The 21871-nt window shown below is 34.4% G+C and overlaps 1 protein-coding gene across 3 annotated transcripts; it reads left to right on the top strand.

The window, feature by feature from the left end:
* The first annotated feature begins 1321 nt into the window (after positions 1 to 1321).
* Positions 1322 to 17072, top strand: LOC132562577 (ras-related protein Rab-13-like). Of its 3 annotated transcripts, XM_060227327.1 has the most exons (9): positions 1322 to 1349; positions 9931 to 10175; positions 10637 to 10697; positions 11247 to 11307; positions 11600 to 11677; positions 14338 to 14445; positions 14622 to 14741; positions 15474 to 15666; positions 16192 to 17072. In XM_060227327.1, the coding sequence occupies exons 2-9, from the start codon at positions 10043 to 10045 to the stop codon at positions 16278 to 16280; spliced, it is 843 nt and encodes a 280-aa protein (XP_060083310.1). In that variant the 5' UTR covers positions 1322 to 1349; positions 9931 to 10042; the 3' UTR covers positions 16281 to 17072. The 3 variants fall into 3 exon arrangements, with proteins under 3 accessions (XP_060083310.1, XP_060083308.1, XP_060083309.1); XM_060227325.1 differs by having other exon boundaries at positions 15474 to 16276; XM_060227326.1 differs by lacking the exon at positions 1322 to 1349 and adding an exon at positions 1528 to 1597 and having other exon boundaries at positions 15474 to 16276.
* The last annotated feature ends 4799 nt before the right edge of the window (positions 17073 to 21871 follow it).

The following is a 21871-nucleotide window of genomic DNA, read 5'->3' as shown; positions in this document are numbered from 1 at the left end:
AATCGCACAAGTACCTTGCTTAATAGCCATGAGAGCATATGAAATCCGGTCGTTTTACAAACCACATATGTTTATACACGTATTTTGTGTCAGAAATAATGAACATACGACTGTGCGACTTGAAATCTATTCAAAACTGGTTCAACAAGCCAGTGATTGTCAATGTTACACCCATATATAAAGATCAACAGAAACTCCCCAGGAGAATTTAAGTATCTGTTTTTTGTAGATTCTGGCAAAATTATGTCATTGTTTCTTTCTTTCTTTTTTTTTATTTTTTTGAAGGTATTCTTTTTTGACTCCGATTAAATCATCGTATATATGATTTGAATAAGTAGTTGTATCCGTTCCCTCATCAGCAAATCACACGCACACGTGTCGCTTGATGTGGGTTTATAATCAGCATCCCCGCCATCAACACACACATATATCCTATACAATGGGTTTATAATCAGCATCCCCGCCATCAACACACACATCCTACATACATATCCTAGGCTGTGGGTCTATACTCAGGATCTATGCTATCTACACACACATATCTTAGGCTGTGGGTCTATACTCAGCATCCATGCTATCTGTACACACACATATCCTAGGCTGTATGGCTATACGCAGTATTCCCTGCTATCTGCACACACATATCCTAGGATGTGGGTCTATACACAGCATCCCCGCTATCTGTACACACACATATCCTAGGCTGTGGGTCTATACTCAGCATCCCCGCTATCTGCACACACATATCCTAGGATGTGGGTCTATACACAGCATCCCCGCTATCTGTACACACACATATCCTAGGCTGCGGGTCTATACTCAGCATCCCCGCTATCTGCACACACATATCCTAGGCTTTGGGTCTATACTCTGCACCCCCGCTATCTGTACACACACATATCCTAAGCTGTGGGTCTAACACACATATATCCTAGGCTGTGGGTCTAACACACATATATCCTTGGCTGTGGGTCTATACTCAGCATTCCCGCCGCCATCAACACACACACATATCCTTGGCTGTGGGTCTATACTCAGCATTCCCGCCATCAACACACACATATCCTAGGCTATGGGTCTATACCCAACATCCCTGCTATCCTTACACACACATATCCTAGGCTGTGGGTCTATACTCAACATCCCTATTATCTGCACACACATATCCTAGGCTGTGGGTCTATACTCAACATCCCTATTATCTGCACACACATATCCTAGGCTGTGGTTCTATACTCAACATCCCTGCTATCCGTACACACACGTATCCTAGGCTGTGGGTTTTCCCATTTTGTACTGTCACGATACGTTCTCATGGATTATATCTTGTAAGACTATGACGTACCAAAGTAAGTATATTTTCTGTTTTTTGTCTTGACCTTCAATTCCAGTCAGTACTTATGTTTTCTGTTGAGAATATTCTAACTATGTTCTGTACGGCCCCATTAGCCAGCGTCTTACATAACGATGTCACAGGCCTTATGATAATGTAACAGGTGGAATGGAAGACTAAACATGTTTGTGGCTAACGATAAAACACAGACACCGTACGTCCGAGACAAACATGCTCGCATCGACGTGTAGAACTTTATCAGTGGTAATGAACCAATTATAAGCAGTTCTGACTACAAAATATGCGTTATCATTACATATATAAGATTTAGTGTACAATATATCCGAATACATTAGAAGGTTACAGAGAACGTATCTTAGAGTATGAACACTCATTATGTATGTTATGCGGTTCGTCTTTTTGATAATTCTGTACTGGTATTATAATATGCCTCTAATTTACATGTGTGTAGACATTGAATGATATAATGTCGGTTCTTATCAAGGAATGACTATCATATTCGGAGACGAATTTAAAGTTATGTGCTTCAAACATTGGTTTTAAGTTGACTAGTTATCAGCTGCTTTGAAACGTTTCCTTGATGTTAGTAAGAGAGTCGGCACTTTCGCCAGCTGTCAATCAACCTCTCTTGTACCGAATGATACTTAGAATATTAGTTTGCTTCAGACATTCGGTAATTTAAGATAAAGTTTAATGTAAGCCAAGTGAATGTGTTTTGATTTGTCGAAGTTGATATAGAAATATATTACATATGCGTAGTACCAGCTGCATATCTGCGCTTTACTTCATGCTTTCCAACCGAATCTAATTTTCTGACTAAATTCAATAAAACTTGGCTAATATATGTACAAAGGACCAAAGAAGATTTACAGGGAAACCTCCGACAAATACAAGAACAAGATCAAATTGTTTCATGTTTTTAAGTTTAGGAAACGCGAACTAGTATTTGGATATAAATTCGAACCTCGTTATCGCGAAGTCGGTGGGACCGTGGGAAAATTTCGAGTTATCCGAGTATTCGAGCGAAATGAATTCGAAGGTTCAGTGTGAGATATGGGACCGATGAAATACTTCGATTTAAACAGGGTTTTTGAGTTATACGAGTTCGAGATAACGAAATTCGACTGTTATTTATGGAATACCAATCGCCAAAATGTATCTTATGATACATGCAACTTTAACTGGAAGCTTTTATTTCAGAAATGAAATTTCACATACGTGAGAGGTATTCGAGACTACTATTATATTTAAGGACCTGCTTGTCCTCATTTTGCCTGAATACATATAGGATATTAATACAAATAAGGACCTGGGTAATTTGACACTTAAAGGTCACACAACATTGACCGTGTGATTGGTCAGTTCGTACATATTCACTGCGAGCTGTGTATGTGATAAGGTGGTGAAATAACACGCCCTAAAATTACCTAAAATGCCCGCCGTTATCGTCTACACTATAGACATGTACCGAAATCTACATGAGGGGAGTAAACGTTTCTATATAAATCGTATTGGTGACACATTCAATCTGTATTCCAAACCCCGTCCGTGTAATTAACCACCCAAAATTTGCAAAGGTGTGGAGACACCGATCGCATTAAGGTGTGTGACACACCTATTGCCGAAGCGCCGCAACATTTCTTGTCAACACTCCAGTATATGTCGATAAACCCTGATATCATCCACCCGAAATCTGATTTATGAATAAACCTAGAGACCATTTAAGACTCTCATTAGTCTTATTTTTTGATGAGCGAGTTAAACTTTTCATTTTGATAATGGGTAGTGATGCTACATCATACAGCTGTTTCCTCCTAGAACTCGTAAGTGATGCTACATTATACAGCTGTTTCATCCTTCTAGGACTCGTCTGTGATGCTACATCATACAGCTGTTTCGTCCTTCTAGGATTCGTCAGTGTTGCTAATGGTCTAAATTGAAACCTAGGACGCGACTAAGGAAAACCAATATTAATTGAATGAAATGACGATTTAGATGTGGATAAGTTCTCACCCCATGAATCAATATATTTGTCCATATGTCTGATAATTTCAGAAGAACTTGAAATACATGTGTGGGATTTTGAACCATCTAAATGTTTAAATGAATTTAAATTTGGTATGTATGAAATAAAATCGAGGACTAGAAGTCAGCCAGTTCACTCCTAGTCAGTAGTATTCCTTGATCTATAACCAACGTTACGCTATGTTTGGCTTGGCAATTTATGCATGATCACACCTTCGACCGCCCTTCATGAAGTCGCTTTCCGCTACACCTCCATCATTGACCAGGTTTAGATAAATTAATTTGCTAGTCTTATTAATTAGTACTTATCTGGTATATATCAATGTTGCTGACATTCCACTCAGTATCTGTGTTTTGATCATGTTGAAGTGGCCAAATAACCATTCAAACACGCGAATTCGTGTAATATATTAATTATTTCTTTCCTTTTTCAACATCAAATCACCATAGAAACCAATGAAGCAAATGGGGTTATTATTATCGACCTTTATTCTGTTGCGGAGGTTCTGACGTTTAGAATGGCACGGGGGGGGGGTGATTCTGTTAAGAAAGCAACGTGGAGAGTTGGATGACACAAGAAATTCCAAGGCGTAACGTATTTCTCACCCACAAAATCGTATTTGATCTAAATATATCTTTAACATGTAACTTTAGTTTGTTAACGGATTGGCGATGCAGCACAAGAGGTTGCACTAACATGTTATCAGTTTTGGGTTCAAGTGATCTTGTCTGTTATTTCAGTTACACTTGATGACATTCGTAAGTGAGGTTCTGACGAGTGTAAACCGAGCATATACTATTTGACACCTAGAGATAGTGATATGCGACATGGGGTGTTACATCAGACGCCCCGGACTACATATTGTATTTTAAGTCGATTTCTTTAATGTGACATATGATTAATCATGTAATGATAGATAGGTAAGATGTAAACCCATTTGAGTTGGCACACTGTGTTCATTGAAAACGCCCAACAAAATTGAAAATCAAAGACACGACAAACCATTCTGCATTTTTACCATTTCCTATAATGAAATCAACATGCACAGCTGTCCACCGAACAACAACCCTCATCTCAAACTTTTTCTTTTTCGTGTCACGGTTGATTCGGTATTCAGGGGCATAATCCTAATTTCATTGTTTTCATGTAAGACGTCATCAATTTACGAGCAAATTCGTAACAAGTTTTCTGAACTATGCATGTTGATGGACACGTTTCACGGTCGTCATGGTGATCCCATATTTCTTTGTGCGATACAAAGCTGGATATGTTTGTTTCTAGGTTCATATCCCCACCCTTAATTTTGAATGACTTCGAGTTTCGAGTTTATATTGACATGTAACAGAGGTCATTATTTATTTCAATGCCTCCGCTAGGAATCGAACTCGGGTCCCCTGGCTTACCAGTCTGACGCTCAACCAATCCAGCTACAGAGAAGTTCTCTCTAGCCGAATGGTATAATTGCGGCTAAATATTTTACCAGAGTTACAGACAGGTTGATATTTTCTTAACTAATATTTTATTTTAAAGACGAAAAAGTTCTACGATGCCATTTGATTAATTATCTCTACTCTATCAGATTATGAATTTGTACATTTTTATTAAAAAAAAAATTCTATTGCGTGCCCTTTGAACAATCCTTAGATAACGAAACTTGTAATATCAAACCAATATGAAATATCATTGTCATTGTTAATCATCTCCTGGTATATTAACTCAGACGATGAAATCTGAGTTCTATATTTCTACATCTGGTGATATAAACACACGAGACATCACGGTATTCGGCACCATCTAACCTGGACTAAAATGTATATATTCTTACCTGACACCAAAGACACGCGTATGATTCATGTCTTAGCAAACGTGGTTTGAATGCATCAGATGTTTTAAGTCCTACATTAATAGTGTAGAACAGAAAAAAAGTGCAGACAAACCTGCCGTAACTACAAGTACACAACTATAATACAAATGAGGGTGTGTTACAAGTTACAACAATGTAAATGCTTATCGGGTCATGAAATAGTAGACAACTTATTGTTTTCCTATAAGATGTCCTGTATAATTGTTTATATATATTTGTTGATGTGTTACGAAATGAATCATGTGTTGTATTGTTGCTGTTAACTCACGCAATATAGATAAGTGCATATCAGGTTTAGATATACATTTAATAGAGCTATTTACGTGTGTGACTTTTTTAAGTCGTGGAGACGATGTATTCAGTGACAAATAAAGTCTATTATTGGTGTTGAGGACTAAATCAAAAGGGCCCAGCCATATTTTTGCGCAATTTTTAGTTCATGACGAATCATCATTATTCGCATTATGATATTGAAATAGATATAACACTGGAGTAGCTAGTGATAAACATTGTATGTGCAAAATTATTCCTTGGACGAATTCACGAGATAACATGCGCGGACTATGTGATGAATCCGTTACTTTTATTATGCTAGATAATCTCTCCTTTATGTAATGACACCCATGGAATTGATATACAATATATCATTATTTTATAGGATGTGTTATGAAAATGATCTTCGTAAGCAAAACATTATAACTTCGAGACGAGATTCATAGCATCTCATATGAAATGAAGGTGACCGTGTAGTCATCGAACCGTCACACTCTAATCTTCTACTGGTTGTGTTATAAGATGAAGGTGACCGTGTAGTCATCGAAACGTCACACTCTAATCTTCGACTGGTTGTGTTATAAGATGAAGGTGACCGTGTAGTCATCGAAACGTCACACTAACCATCTACTGGTTGTGTTAAAAGATGAAGGTGACCGTGTAGTCATCGAAACGTCACACTCTAATCTTCTACTGGTTGTGTTATAAGATGAAGGTGACCGTGTAGTCATCGAAACGTCACACTCTAATCTTCGACTGGTTGTGTTATAAGATGAAGGTGACCGTGTAGTCATCGAAACGTCACACTCTAATCTTCTACTGGTTGTGTTATAAGATGAAGGTGACCGTGTAGTCATCGAAACGTCACACTCTAATCTTCGACTGGTTGTGTTATAAGATGAAGGTGACCGTGTAGTCATCGAAACGTCACACTAACCATCTACTGGTTGTGTTAAAAGATGAAGGTGACCGTGTAGTCATCGAAACGTCACACTCCAATCTTCTACTGGTTGTGTTACAAGAACTTTCGAAATTACGGACCTGAAGAAAATGTTCTTTAATGTACTGGTGCATTGTTTCGTTGTTAGTTAACAATGAATTTGTCATTTGTTGTGTTTTATTGTTTGGTATTGATTATTGATCCCATTTAGAGAGGGGAGCACAAGAGTGTACGAATGTTGATAATTTTGCAAGAAAAAAAATGAAAGAAAAATTGAAAAAAAAAGAAAAATATTACTTGCGGAACATTAGTTATTATGCGGATGCAAAAGTAGTTTATATTCAAACTGCATGATATTTTCAATTTTCTTTCCTGATATCTTGAATGATAAACATGAAGACTAAGTCAACGTATACAGTGTACGGTCGATATTATGGCAGTCCATAGTTTTCTAACTGGTGCTGTCAATGACCGCTTCAGGAAATGCTACACTAATGATACATATATGGAAAAAATATTACACGGACGAATTCACTGTATATACTTGTATCTGTCAATGACACTGCTGTTGGGCATTTAGTCCCCGCGGTTAACTATAACCTGCATACCACGTTTTAATTCATTCGCATAGCACCACGGTTCAGAATATGCACATGTACTTTTTCTATATATTTGTAATATAAATGATATGAAGAATAAAATGTGCAGATATATGGGTCTAGTGTTTCTCCCTATCTAGATTTACACATTTTCTTTCGAAAACATTGGATGTCCCTCAGTGGCAATATTTTTCAAACAGTTAAATGCTGCAGCCTAGTTCATTGTTTGACTCTACTCTGTCTAATGATGTATTCGTATCATTAGGTGCTATTCGCTTGCTTGTCGTTTGTAAAAATCATTGACCTGTTTATTTATGATGATTTTTACTTTTCATTCGACACACACATATGTATTTACACTTCATACTAACTTTTATTTTCATGTCTATACCTATTGATTTTTATCTAAATTGTAGTTAATTTATCAATAATATGTAAATGTGTAAAGACATATATGAAGTTAATCTAAAATATTCTACATATTCTGAAGTTACTTGATAACAATTTATTTTGCTAGCACTAAACGAATTAAAACTAAATAAAATTAACATCGTCTATACATCGCTGTGATGTGTCTATGTTTACGTATTCGTAAATACATCATGATAAAATTAAGAGTTACGTTTTCCACACATATTTTAACAAAAGTCTTTTATGAATTATGAATTAACTATATCTATGATAATATTATTATCACATTCTTAACGGCCCGTCAACACATAAGATGTCATTAGAACTATAAACCAGTGAAAGACACAGCGATCCAAAAGGAAATAACATCAAACAAACTAAAAGATAAAATACAAATGCTAAAAAATTTAAATGGTTATATTATCACAAAAAAAATTGAAATTGTAAGACATGGTCTATAATACAGACCAACAGCTATACCTATGTACATACCTGTAAATTAACATATTAAACTCTCTACTACACCTGATATGACAATTGATCACTAGGTAGTTTATTAATGACATGGTGCACCTGTACCATATGTTATCGAATGAGTATACTTATAGGTATGCAAGCTGCAGCTTGTATCATTCTATGTATGACACATCTGTACTCATGTTGGCATTCGTTTTGCACTGTGCAAAATATCCTGGCAGGTAAGTGCTCTGCATGTTTTATAACAACTAGATACAATGAGGTATTTACTCTCGGAAGTTTTGAATAACTTTATCTCCATCTCTGAAGGCATACTTGTCAAGATGTCAAAATTTTAAAACAGAGGATTTCTGTAATGGGGTTCTGATTTTGGATAGGATTCTTACATCAGCCATGTTTGTGTTGACTTATCATATTACAACATCTGGTAAAAGTTTCAATTCAAATTTTAAATAATAAAGTTCATTTTCAAACGTTCTATATTTTAGTATTATTTTAAGCTAGAAATTGTCACGTTGTTATATATATATATATATATTTCGAAAGCATACTTTATTAAAAAAAAAATCAAGAATGTCCCTATCTGTATGAGTAAGAAGATAAAACACAGTAGACCGGGAAGTAGCATATCTTCGAGTTAAAATAAGAATAATGTCTATGGAAGATGGACGAGTACATTTATATCTTCAGAAAAACGATGATGACAGGATAATGGGGAATAAAAGTAAGTTTGTTCTCTGTGAAATGTTTCTTTTTTTTTCAAGTAAGTGCTTGCTCCGAATTGCTAAGTCTACAAAAGATTGCTATCTTTTATACTTTGTATTTTATCAGATTGCGAATGTAGGTTTCCCATTTTATCATGTCATAATATTGGTATGAACTGGACAATGCCCTGTCGAGATATCACTTCACAAAGGTGTTATGAATTTAATTACTTTCTTGAATTTGATTTTTTAATAACTTTCAACAATTGTGAAACAAACGATCAGCTGATGGAAGTGCACGATGAAATATTGTGGGAGGAAGTGGGGTAACCGAGGAAAACCTCTTGGTCGGGCATGTGACCCCCATACATTTTCATGTCTATTTGAGGGAATCGAACCCTGAACGCCTAGGTGAAAAAAGTCCATTACCATTGCTCCGCCCGTGTTGTTTTCCAGATTGAAGCTGTCTGATTTGACATTTTCATATATCTTAAAGCATACATACATACAATAACGAAATTAAATGAAATGACTCTGCATTGATGAAAATGAGTATTTTATTTGTCTCAGTATGTCTCATGATCAGTGTATGGTTAAAGAATATGTTCCTTTACAAACAAGCCTGGAATGAAATACAAATTCACCTGAAGTATAGAAAGAACACCGTGAAAATTGGTCCCTGAGGAACCTGTAGAATGTTGCTGATGGTCGAGCGACAGGTGTTCGCTATAACATGTTTCAATCGTCTCTATCATGCGGAAGCGCACATACCGTTTTTACAGACATTTGGTTCACCGTCGACCTTTCTTTGAACCACAGCAGATGTAGACATTTTATTTACGAATACACAAATGAAATAGATGATGATAGTGACACGCACGGCGTATGTTACTGTCAGATATAAACAGTTGTCGGCAGCCCAATTTCTACCAATGATAATGTTTATATATAATAGCTGGAGAGAAGACCCACCTCTTAGATAGCTAATGACTTCTCAAAGGACAGAAACACATTGATGAAAATCTTTAGGAAATATTCAGGAAGCATGCTGAACGGTATGTAGGTCTACCATACTCTATGTATGAAGCTTATCTATATCAACTTAATCTACACGTATGATTGTTATGCAATGATATACTTATGTATATATATATATGTGTATATATTTCATAAACCCGTGTACTCGAGGAATATTCGTTTAAAAATAATTGTGATTTACGTGGAAGTTACAATTTATAATTATTAGAAATTCTTTCACTGAAATGTTTTGTTTATTACCTAGGTAAACTGCAAAGTATGGAATGACAACGACAGACAACTGAAGGAATTCGATTCTATTATTAGGATATTATGGGAACTATTAACTTCCAAATGTGAAGCCCTTTATCGGCATTATGCCCCTAGATGAGGACGCCTGTCAGGCGACATACAAGATTCTTATCATTGGTGACGCGTCGGTCGGTAAGACTGCTTTGTTGAGGACACTTATATCTGAACCATTTCAGGAGAAAACCCGGCCGACTGTTGGTGAGTTGACAAACTATGAAGCTTTTTTCTTGAAATGCCAATACCGTAGAAAGTTTGAGAACAGAGAAAATCTGAGCGACAGTTGTTAAATTAAAATAAAATTTAATGCCTAGAATTCTGGCCTTCCAGGAGAAAAAACCAGTCTGGTCGTTGTTATGTCAAATGTAGAAGTAACTCAGCCTTATCTGAAATCAGAAATCAAACTGATAATTTGAAAACAGTCATACAGCAACGAAGACTTCATATTTTAAATCAGTAATATATGCTGCAATTAATTTTATACATATTAGTTTGCCACAGTGATAATTGTCCATGCATTTAGACTAAATGGAGTGTGGTCGCGGGTACTTTTTAACGGGTGTCCTCGTAAATTTGTAGAAATAAAATGATTTTGTTTATGTTGATGTAATGTGTAACAGTTTGAATACATTGTGTTGAATGTCTGCTGATTCTTATTTCAGCTTTGGATTTTGTGAGAAAATCATTCGAGGTCGACGGTGCCTTTATACAGCTTCATTTATGGTAGGTTATCTTTCAGATCACTTGACTTCGCGAAACGAAACAAAATGTAGTGATGAGAAGGTACCAGTTTACTTGTTCTTTAGTACAATATGTTACCTATATATACTGAGAATGTTACATACTGAATTGCATAGGTAGTATATTCAAACCATTTATGTAAGTGTATCTAAGGCAAATACGTACTGTTCTATAAATAGAATAATAAGTTCAAATCAAATTAATTAAACTGGACAATGATAACTGGTCGTTAAATATACATTGAAGAGATGGAAAAGCAAACAAATACATTCTGATGTGACATTAATGATTCCATTCAAATTTTATTATGAAATATTTTCACAGTTGTCTGAAATTGTTAAAATAGTTATAACACAAAAACTTTACAGATTATTGAAATGGCTTTCCTGAATTCGCAAATACCACAACTACCTAAATAAAGTTTACTTTTACTTGGTATTTTCAGTTTCGGATTACATTTGGTATCAGTTTCTCAATGATATCTCCAAACATGATGTAGCTACATGTTTTATACTAATCTCGTATTAACAGGGATACTGCCGGCCAGGAGAGATTTCACTCCATTACGAAGTGGCATTACCGTGGAACAAAGGTATACTTTCATATTGTTGAAGTTAAAAATCATAGTTTAGTATTTTCATATTTACGTTCACATTTTATAATTTCTCTGGTTTCGTAAACATGGGAGTACGTTATCTAATATTAAATCGATTTCATCCTTAATTTATCTTATTCTTATTGTTATACATATAAAACACCTTCCAGTGTACTGTCAATTATTGTGAGGATACAGGTTGATGTTTTGATTCATATCGTAAGGAGATATTCGACTCAAAGTTAGATTTAAACATATTGCATTCACTTTTTTTTCCATCAAACCTTAGGGTATAGTGGTTGTGTACGACATTACAGATCGGGAAACATTTCATCACCTGTCCTATTGGATAGATAACGTCAACAAGGTAAGATTTCACAGATTTTAACTGAGCAGCATATTTCGTAATTTCTACATTAATCACATTTCGGAGTGAAGGCCAAAAGAGGATTCTACATGAGATGTTAACTATAAGGTAATATAGCAACATTTTCTGGTTGAGAAAACAAAAGCTTTCCATGAAAATACACCTACATCTAAAATCAAAATAAGTAATATATAAATGATATAGAATTAATTGATAATTGATATTGAATACTTTTATATATATGAAGTATAGGTATGCCAATGGACAGCCTAACAACTTAATGCACTTTGATATTAGCATTCGTATGTCGATCATAATGCCAATACGAAATAACTGTATGATGCCATTAAATGCATTAATTTGCTCTATTGTGTCTTAGACTTAAAATTGTATTGAAATATGTTATCACATATTCGCCTGTTGTACATTCTTACATACGACATCGGTTGTGTACAATTTCGTGCATATTATTGGTAACTATTATTTAGTTTTCTTTTCCATTTATCAGATGTCAATATCAGGATCACAGAAATGCTTGCATTGCTTAGAGTCTATTTCATCAATATTCACATATCCTTTCACAAGATTGAATGGGACTTGCTAGAAAATCGTACAAAGGCCACGCAAGTAAATAACGCATTTAGATTCAAATCAATGACTGAAACTGCATCATATAGTGGTTAAGTCCTGCTAGGACTCGTCATTGATGTTAAGAGTTTGGATCAAAGATGACGCCAATTCTAGATGGATAGGTACACTTGCTCTTCATCAATAAATCTCAGAATTTACGTATGTCTGATAATTCACAAGAACGTCAAGTACATTGTACATATCGAGTGAACTAAAGCATGACATGCGGGTTACGGAAACCAATGTCCACCAGCCGTGTGAGGGTTTAGGCAAGGCTTCAAAGATTTCCAAATATTCAAACTTAAACCCCAACCATCCAAGTGTAAGAGTTCGGCAAAATAAACTCCAGTAACAATTTCTAGGTTGTTGTGGAACCTATTCATAACGCTGTCATCAACATGCCATTGAAATGTATGGAATTAATCACCAATTCGAGATATGGTTACTCTATCATAATGTTATTATATAATATCAAAACCCATTTTGATGAAAAAGACATTTTTTTTCAAATCGTATAAAAAATTTGATAAGTCAAGTCACTTTGAAATATTATTTCTAATCGCGTAAATAATTGGCCCAAATCAGGGCACTTTGAGTTGTTCGAGTAACAACATATGATTTTGGAACTGAAATAATTGCGTCAAAACTAGGTAATACGGAAGCCCTTTGAGAAAAAACACCTAACTTTGAAATTGAGTTTTCGTGAAAAGAGTGATACATCTCAAGAACTAGATTTTCATATTGGTATAAGGGCTGCGAATAGCGGTTATTTTGTTCGATCATTTGAAATGGAAGTTGTAGATGTCATATTACACAAACATGCTAATGTTAAAATCCAACATCTAAACTTCAATCAATCAGATTTTAAGATATGTTTTTATTGAAGTAGAATAAATATCCCATTCCCAAAATACACGTACATACCAAATTCCATTGCAGCTGGGCAATATTAACTTTCTGGTCAAACTTTGACAAAACAAATGACACCCATTTCGATTAATCAAGAAACAGAAGTTGCAGTTTAACTCGTTTTGCAGTAGTGGGAAAATATATAGATAGATCATTTATAGATTAAAAATTTTCACAGGTCGATATTCATGGCTGTGGAAAAATTGACGAATTAGAGAAAAAAATTGAAACAATAAGCCATAGTCCTCCGCACAACTTAGTTTGGGAAGAATTAGCAATACGTCAAATGTACAGTCCGTTGTCTGAACCTCATAATTAGTCAGGTTTACGTTCATCTGATATTATTTCAAAGTGCGTTGAATTGTCTTTATCTATCGAAGTTTTATGTATACTTTTGAATTTAAGATAACTCGGTTAAGTTATAACGCGATTTAAATTCTTTTCAAAGTGCGCATTTTTTTCAAAGTGGTTTGTAACAGCTTGTGCTATCTGTCATGCTTTAGACACAGGACTGATCCCCCTGGAGTTACAAGGAAAAATCAGGTGAAGCGGGAGACAAGACTTTGAATGATGATTAAGGAAATCTTACTTATCTATCACTCCAGTGAAAGCTATCAGATTAAACATTTTCATAATGTAACACCCCTGAACGGAATTCGTCAAGCACCAGATTACTGCTGGTTAAAGTTGAGAGGTCATAAATTCCTTTTGCGTATGCGCATATTCTGTGCTGAATCATTTGTTGAACATTTCAAACGTGCTGTACTTGATTGGCAGTCATTGAAATTTTGATAACGTTGACAGATAATGCAATAAAACAGAGTTTTCATACAAACAATAAACTTTAGGCAATGCATTGCTAAACAACCCTGACATAACCGATACCCTATTAGAGAATGTACAATGTGGAGTAATTTACAAACATTGAACACTTTCTCTTGAAAGATTATATCCTAAACGGACTCTGCTTCATGTAAACAATCACATTAAGCGAACTGCTATCATCTTTATTATTATTATTATCATCATCATCATGTAAACCTAGCCTTTGTAGAATAATTTACGTTCTATACGCTTCCTAACGGTGATAATAAATTGTAGTACACATTTATTCCTTGTAGGATGTTTCTCATAGTAACAACAAGTATGAAGCTGTCCCACTAGTTATAGTGGGCAACAAGGTAGATCTATGTGGTGAAAGAAGAGTGAGGGCAAAAGAAGGACAAAAGGTAACATACTCAGGCATAACATTTCAGCAATTACCTATAGTTTACCTTAATTGCGACATGATCGTTCGATTTGACTAATGAAGTATTCTTTTATAAATTCAAAAATCGAGTTCTGTATAACATGTAGATTACACGATAAATGTAGATTTTAACCACCGAATGTGTTCTGCTTTTAGCTTGCAGACAAACACATGGCATTTGGATTTTTTGAGACCAGCGCTAAAACGGGTGAAAATGTGATTGACGCTTTCCGCAGGATTGCATATCACGTGACTGATATTTGCGACCCAACACTTGTAAGTTTTCCTCATTAATAATAACATGATGTAATTAAAGTGAAATACTGACTTGTCTCCCCTGATTTTGTAATTGGTGTTCAGACTGTTTTCGTGTCTGTTCTGTTTCGGAGTCTAGATTGAGTTTCGATATTTCATTTAATCATTATTCATTTTAATTTAATTATTATTTACTGCCGGTAAACTGGAAATCAATATATTTGAACTAAGATATTTTCACGGACTGTTAAAGTGGTTGAAAGGTACCCCCACTGCCTGATCATATATATATATATAAATATAGGCTTGTCCATCTCTTTGATATCTGTTATCAGCTCATCCTTCAAATATTTCTTGTGGTGATTAATTGTTGATGAATAACTGACCAATCACAACGTGAATGATGGAATCAGCCAATCAACCAATAGAAATGAATCAACATTATACAATTACATTAACATTTCAGGGGTGCAGGTCCTTATCACCAAGACAAGACTGATGTTTACATTTCGGTAAACGTCAAGTTTTACAACCATTCCCCCCAGTTTTTTTTAATCAGCTATCGTAATTATAAGAAATCGTTTTGCCCTTTTCGTAGTTAACTAGTGTGTAAACTATATTGTCTTACAGGTATTTTATCAAAACGCGCTAACGCGCGTCAGGTAAAATACATGTGACTAATGCAGTGAATAAAGAAAAAGAAAACTTATCTATTAGATAAATGTTGAAATTTTGATGTCGACTTGGTTTCAGATGAAGAGCTATCATCCAAATATGTTAAGACCACCGGATATAATTCGCAAGACCGGAAGTACGATGCAGCAGATACTTCCGTCAGACATGATAGATGATAAAAAAGCCAAGGGAATGAAATCAACAAAGAAAAAGAAGAAAAAATCTAAAAATAGATCTAATGACATTGAAATGAGTACGCTACGAAGGGAAGGTAATGATACGAGTGCAGAACTTCAACAAAAACAGATGAATGGAGAAAATGGTAGAAAGAAGGATAAATCAAAATTTAAAAGTACCATCAAAGTGAAAAATTACGAGAAAACAAAACACTGTGGTAAAAAGAAAATACAATGTTGTGTGATATCGTGATGGTATTTGAAATTCAAACCAAATCATCAATTATCATCTACCCTAACATATAATAGTTGCATTATAGATGGTTACAGAGGACCAGTATGTTGAAAGTTATCTGTTCAAAACGTTTTATTTTCTTTCTAAACAATCATCTTTTCATTCTGGACAAAATGACTATCGAATGTATTCAAATTAAATGCTTCGACTTCTTTTGGATGTCGCCGGTGTCAAACGGTTTAGATTCTCCAAATGACTTTTCATTTATTACCAAACTACGATCTGAAAGTACATATACTAGAGCGACATTACAAATGCGTGATACCGGTCGTTTGGCTGGCTGTCAAACTACAGAGTCTATGTTTTACAAATTCTCCGTTTTCAGGTCACTTACAAAGTTCAATAATATTCTATTCTGTGGTCGTACATGAACACAACAGCTACAAGACAGGTGAGCGGTACATGCCCAATTGACCTCTTTTAACAGTTAAAAAAAAATCGTCTGTATTTGGAAATGAACACCATTGACATTTTTTGTTTTGTTACTGGTTGTAGAGTGCGATGTGTTTTTTATTAATGAGAATCTGTTCACCGGATCCAGCAAAACAACGCAGTGATTCATTATTTACGATATATTTGCAATAATATTGGTTATTCAGTTATTAAACAGTATTAGTAAAATGCTGGAAACAAAAGATATTTGATTTTGGTTTGCATTTTAACCAAATCAAATTCTTTATTAATTTATCATATACATGAATTTGCATCTGCTTTTTGTTGCATTATTTGACCATGTTAATCATTAATGGCTATGATCATACCATGTGACCATTTAAAATGATTGATATATGAACAGGCTTGGCTCTTGCGTCCCTCTGTCCTCTTTTTCATTTTAAATGAACCGAATGTGATATTTCAGTATTACTAAGTCAATTGTGAACTTTACGTATAATACATATATATATAACTGTACATGAATATCAAAGATGATATAAACCAAGGTCTATGTATATGCAAATCACTCAACTTTTCAATTAAGTACTTTAATTTAAATCATGTTTTCGATTGTGATTCGAACGATGTATCCTTATAGATATTAGTTTGTCAAATAAGAAGGCATAGATCATTTATAAATGTGAATGATATTAGACATGTGTACACTTATTTATTGATTTTGTTATGTCACAATAGGAATGACGTCATATTTTGTATGTACGTGATGTTTATTGTCACACTGCTGATTGATATTAAATCTTGTATATTGAATATCGTTCTTATTTCTTTGAAAACATAATAAATGTCAAACAGTGTTGATTGTATTGTATATAAATGATTATACAGATAATCACTTTTTAACAACTTTTAATATAAATTCAAAATTAGTTACAGCATAGACTAACTGAAACTTTAACAGCCACACACAGCTGTTGTTTTCCTTCTCGATCTCGTTACAGATGATAGAGGCCATAGAGGATTCTCCAAATCAATGTCAAAATATCATTGGGAGGTGCATTAATCCAATCATTCCATAGATGTAATAATTTTTCATACTGGATACTGCAAAATAGAAATGCATATACATGTCTTATAGGTGATACAGCTTGGAAGAATAAAAACTTGACATGTAGGGTTACAGCAAATAGAAAAATAAAGGGACGAAAACAAAAAAAAAAAAAAAAGGAGGGGGGTATACATATAAAAATGTCCTCATTTATACTTAAGTTCAACGAAACTGTAATATGAATAGTATGAACAAATGAAAAATTTACATATCGACACCTGATGTACAGGTAGAATAAGGTCACTTGGTCTTGCAGGATCAATGTCTTCTAAATCGATTTCGCCCGCCATGTAAATCCCGGTCACAAAGTAATCGTTCATGTAATAAACATGATTTTCATTTCATATCAGATAGATTAATTTTTCTTAATTCGTTAATGAATATACTTAGGTATCACTTAAAGTGGAAACACATATATCATATTCACCAGATCCTACATGTATCCATGCAAGAACAACCCTTTTATCTTATCTCTTTAATATACAGACTGCATTATATTCATACTTTGTAAAAGAACTAACTCTGTACTATTACAATGGGAGACTCATTAGTACTTAATTGTTGCTTTGTTATTTAGATAGCACTCTTTACCTGACGATGTTTAAAAAACACATTGTTAAATCAACTGGGAATATCAATGGCCAGTAACACAATGCTCAGGACGTATTTCAACAAACAGTTAACACCTTAATTGACGTTTAGTAGACAATGCCATTAGTTACAGTAGAATGCGTCTTGGTGTAGTGCTCGGGGAATCCCCTTGGTTTCCTTTTATTATGTAATTGCGCAATCCACAACAACGGAACGGTATTGGGTTTTAAAACTTTATGGTTGCATACAATTCTTAATTACCATATCTGTTCGTAAGACATTGACAAAACAAAAGAAACAAACCCTATGTCTTAAAGACCTATATTTGTATGTCGATTCTCCTAAATAATTCCCTCAGTACTTACCCAGTGTAAAATATTAATACTTTGTTGTGTATACGAATGACATCAAAACAACCTTACAGTTTGGGGGAAAAGGTAGTCCTTAAAGTGCTACTCAATCTAATTTAAACACCATGTAGGTACGGTGACATGCCACCAGTCCGTCCAACAATGAAGCCAACACACTACAGAAGGTAATGTATTAATATTTTTATTGATGCCATAAGCAAGGTAAAATAAATATAAAACGTAAGATGGTTTTCATTTAACGTTTAAGAGAATAATAGTTAAAACATTGTATTTTTCCACCTAACTTTTATCGCCATGAATCTCTTGTCACTTCCGATAGATTACAAAGTATCAGTTATAATGTATCGTGACTAGATCAATTGTATTAAATACCACTTTTGCTTAATAATTGGCTGTTTTAAACTAATCCATAAACGCACTTTTTCGACATGTTAGTAAGTATATAATGAGCAGAGTTTATATAAACAGTTAGACAATATTCACTGACTGGTTGTGTTAAATGGATAGTGTACAAAGCCATCTAGACATAGGTGTTTGTAAGTTTGTATTGTCTTCGACACTCTCTATTCTAAATGATTCCGGAAATTGTGTTGCTTGTGGTGGACTCTTGGACACGATCCTCTTTTTCCACAATTCTGAATCATTCCGGTAAATGTGTTGATTATAATTGGATATGTTTTACGGTTTGGACTTCCTTAGATAATAATGGACATTGCTGTGATGATGGGTTTCCTTTCCACTATATCTTTCATGCCTGAATTTATCTTATTTTAAGTAGGTGAGATATATAGCTGATTTAAATTAAATACTCATGTATAAACTAAAACAAAACACTTAATCAATTAAGAAATTACAAGATAATTAAGAAAATAAAAACGTTATATTTAAGAGTGTTTTCAGCAAAACCAAATTGCTAATATTAGTGTATCCATTATTACTGGTACCTCATACAAGGAACAAAATATTAGCCACACTGGAACAAATTTGCTTTCACTAAAACTATTATTAGATTACCTCTATATGTTATACAAGAAGTACTCAGTAATGACCAAACCTAATATATCTTTGCAGTTTCAACATTTGACGGTTCAGGTAAAAGAACCTTACACGTTGTAAAGGTAAAATAATGTATCGATATATCGATATCACAATCAACCGTTGAACAGAAGATTTAATGTGATAATCATAATCTGTTGTCACGTTTTACAACTAAAAAAAGGTTACGGGTGTGTGATAAAGATTATCGCATTGATTGCGATCACAATGACTTCTACATATTACCTAAATAAATGATCAATTATCGACAATGCTTTTAGATATGTATTGTGGTATTGCCACGTGACATACGGAAGTCATTAGCCTTGGCCTATTGTACCTTGTGTGTATAGAACTGAAAAGAATCCTTCTCTAGCTAATAACAAACTAAATTGTAATTGTTATTGTGTATTATATGTAACGGAGTTCAAAACATAATCAAAAAGATGAATAGATAAATGATTTATGGTAACAACATATGACTCTGATATATTTTAGGAAATGCTAAGTAAAACGTTGAAAATATTTTAAAAAAATAATCAGTATTATTAATTAATTCGAATTTGCACCGTTTCACCAAACGCTTGAAGTCCAAGGTGTATATTTTCAAAAAGAAGCAAAACGTCACCATAGTTGTTATAACTCATACATTTTTCACGATTAGGAAGCCTCTGCGTAATAGACGAGTAACAACACTACGATGACGTGAAAGAAACTGTAACTGTATTGAACAGATAACACAGGCGAAATTAATGCTGAATACACATATTGTTGTCAGAGTAATGAATGAAATAAAATCATACAGCCAGTACCTGACACAATTCAAGCATTGGAGCCGAGAGATAAAAGAAGATTCAATTACAGCAATTTCCAGTTTTGCAGAGATTTACGTATTTGATGCCACAGAGAGCAGTAGTAGCGACACATTGCTTTCTCATTCCATAGCCTATATAGTTTAAGAAAGCATGTTAATGATACAAATATCTTGTTTTTGTAGGATTAAGGACGACACACGAGCTGTATGACAAGAATGAATAAGATTTATACCTTATATGAATTACCAAGGCGTTAACATGAATCTTTCCCGGAAAAGAGGCACAAGTGAGATGTTCAGTGCCGCGCGGAAGGGAAACAAAGAATGGTTTGACGCGGCGATTGCATCCGGGGAAAACCTTGCGAGCACTAACAACCATGGTCAATCTGTTGTCCACGTTGTTGGTATATACGGTCAGTTTTCTTTGCTAGAACATCTTGTCGCACGGTATCCTCAAGTTCTCCATCTAGGAAGATGTCTGGACAACGGAGGTTATAATGCTGTCCACCGTTGCTGTAAAACTGTTCATACAGAGGAACGCCTTCGAATGCTTGATCTACTGCTACGAACTACAGGCATTGACTTGGAGACTCGGTGTGAAGGTGTTACAATAATGGACCTAGCCAGACAGTATAACCTTACTGACGTGAAGACATATCTAATCTGGCGTAAATCCCATAACCAAGGTAACAAAGATTTTTTTTAAAAAATATAAATGTATTGCAAATGATAATAGTCAATATATAAAGGTAATTCCACAGGGTTTAAGGGTATTAAGATTGATTTAAAAGCAAAGATCAAATGCAAAGCATTCGTCTTAAAGACAGACCTAATACATATGAATTTACCTACATCTATTTCTTTAGGATTGCCCGACAATGTTCGCCGTAAGAATAACAAGGAGGTGATGAGATTTCTACAGCATCAGTTACAACTAGAGGTATTGTATCTGCTGTGTGCTCTGTATCATTTATTGTTTATATCAATTTGATATTGTTTCATTTTTGTTTTACCTTTTGTGAATTCACTACTTCAATTTACCGAACTTAAATACTATGAAAAAATGCAGGCTTCCCATCCAATAAAAGTATGCATAAAGTTTATTTTGTTTTTGCATTAAGATTTCACTTTTGAACAAATGTAGATGACATTTTTGCGAAAAAGTGATATACATGTATGAATGACCGCAGTCAGAATTAGGTTTCTGTTTTTCTTAAAATCGTTTCTGTTTGATTTTAGTTTGTGTGTTGCTTATTATTCACCTTATGTCATTCGCTTTCTGTTTAAGGAATCTCCGACCAGTTTTAATTCTATCATGAGAAGAATTCCGTCTCCGACATATGTTGGTATGACACATATTTGGCAGTAGAATTGGGATAATATCAGTATAGTTCAGATAACATGCTTTTTTTGTTTTTGCAAACCGAATTAGATAATTATCGTCTTCTGAGAGAATAGATATTTACAACAAACAACACTAATTCAAAATGTGTTTTAAAATTTTCATTACTGAACATTAAATAAACGATAATATCATTACTTTTGTAAATATCATGGTTGTATTTTTTTCATATACATCATCAACCTCGTGGTGCAGAGAGTGAAAGTGATTGTCATTGTCAAAGATGGATTAATAAAGCATATGGGCTTTTCATATCAGATCTTCACGCGCTGTAAATTAGTTTGTACATAC

Source organism: Ylistrum balloti, unplaced genomic scaffold, assembly GCF_031769215.1.
Source record: "Ylistrum balloti isolate Yb309-2 unplaced genomic scaffold, AGI_CSIRO_Ybal_v1 Utg371448, whole genome shotgun sequence".
NCBI classification, from domain to species: Eukaryota; Metazoa; Mollusca; class Bivalvia; order Pectinida; family Pectinidae; genus Ylistrum; species Ylistrum balloti.
This window is presented reverse-complemented; position numbering and strand designations above follow the sequence as displayed.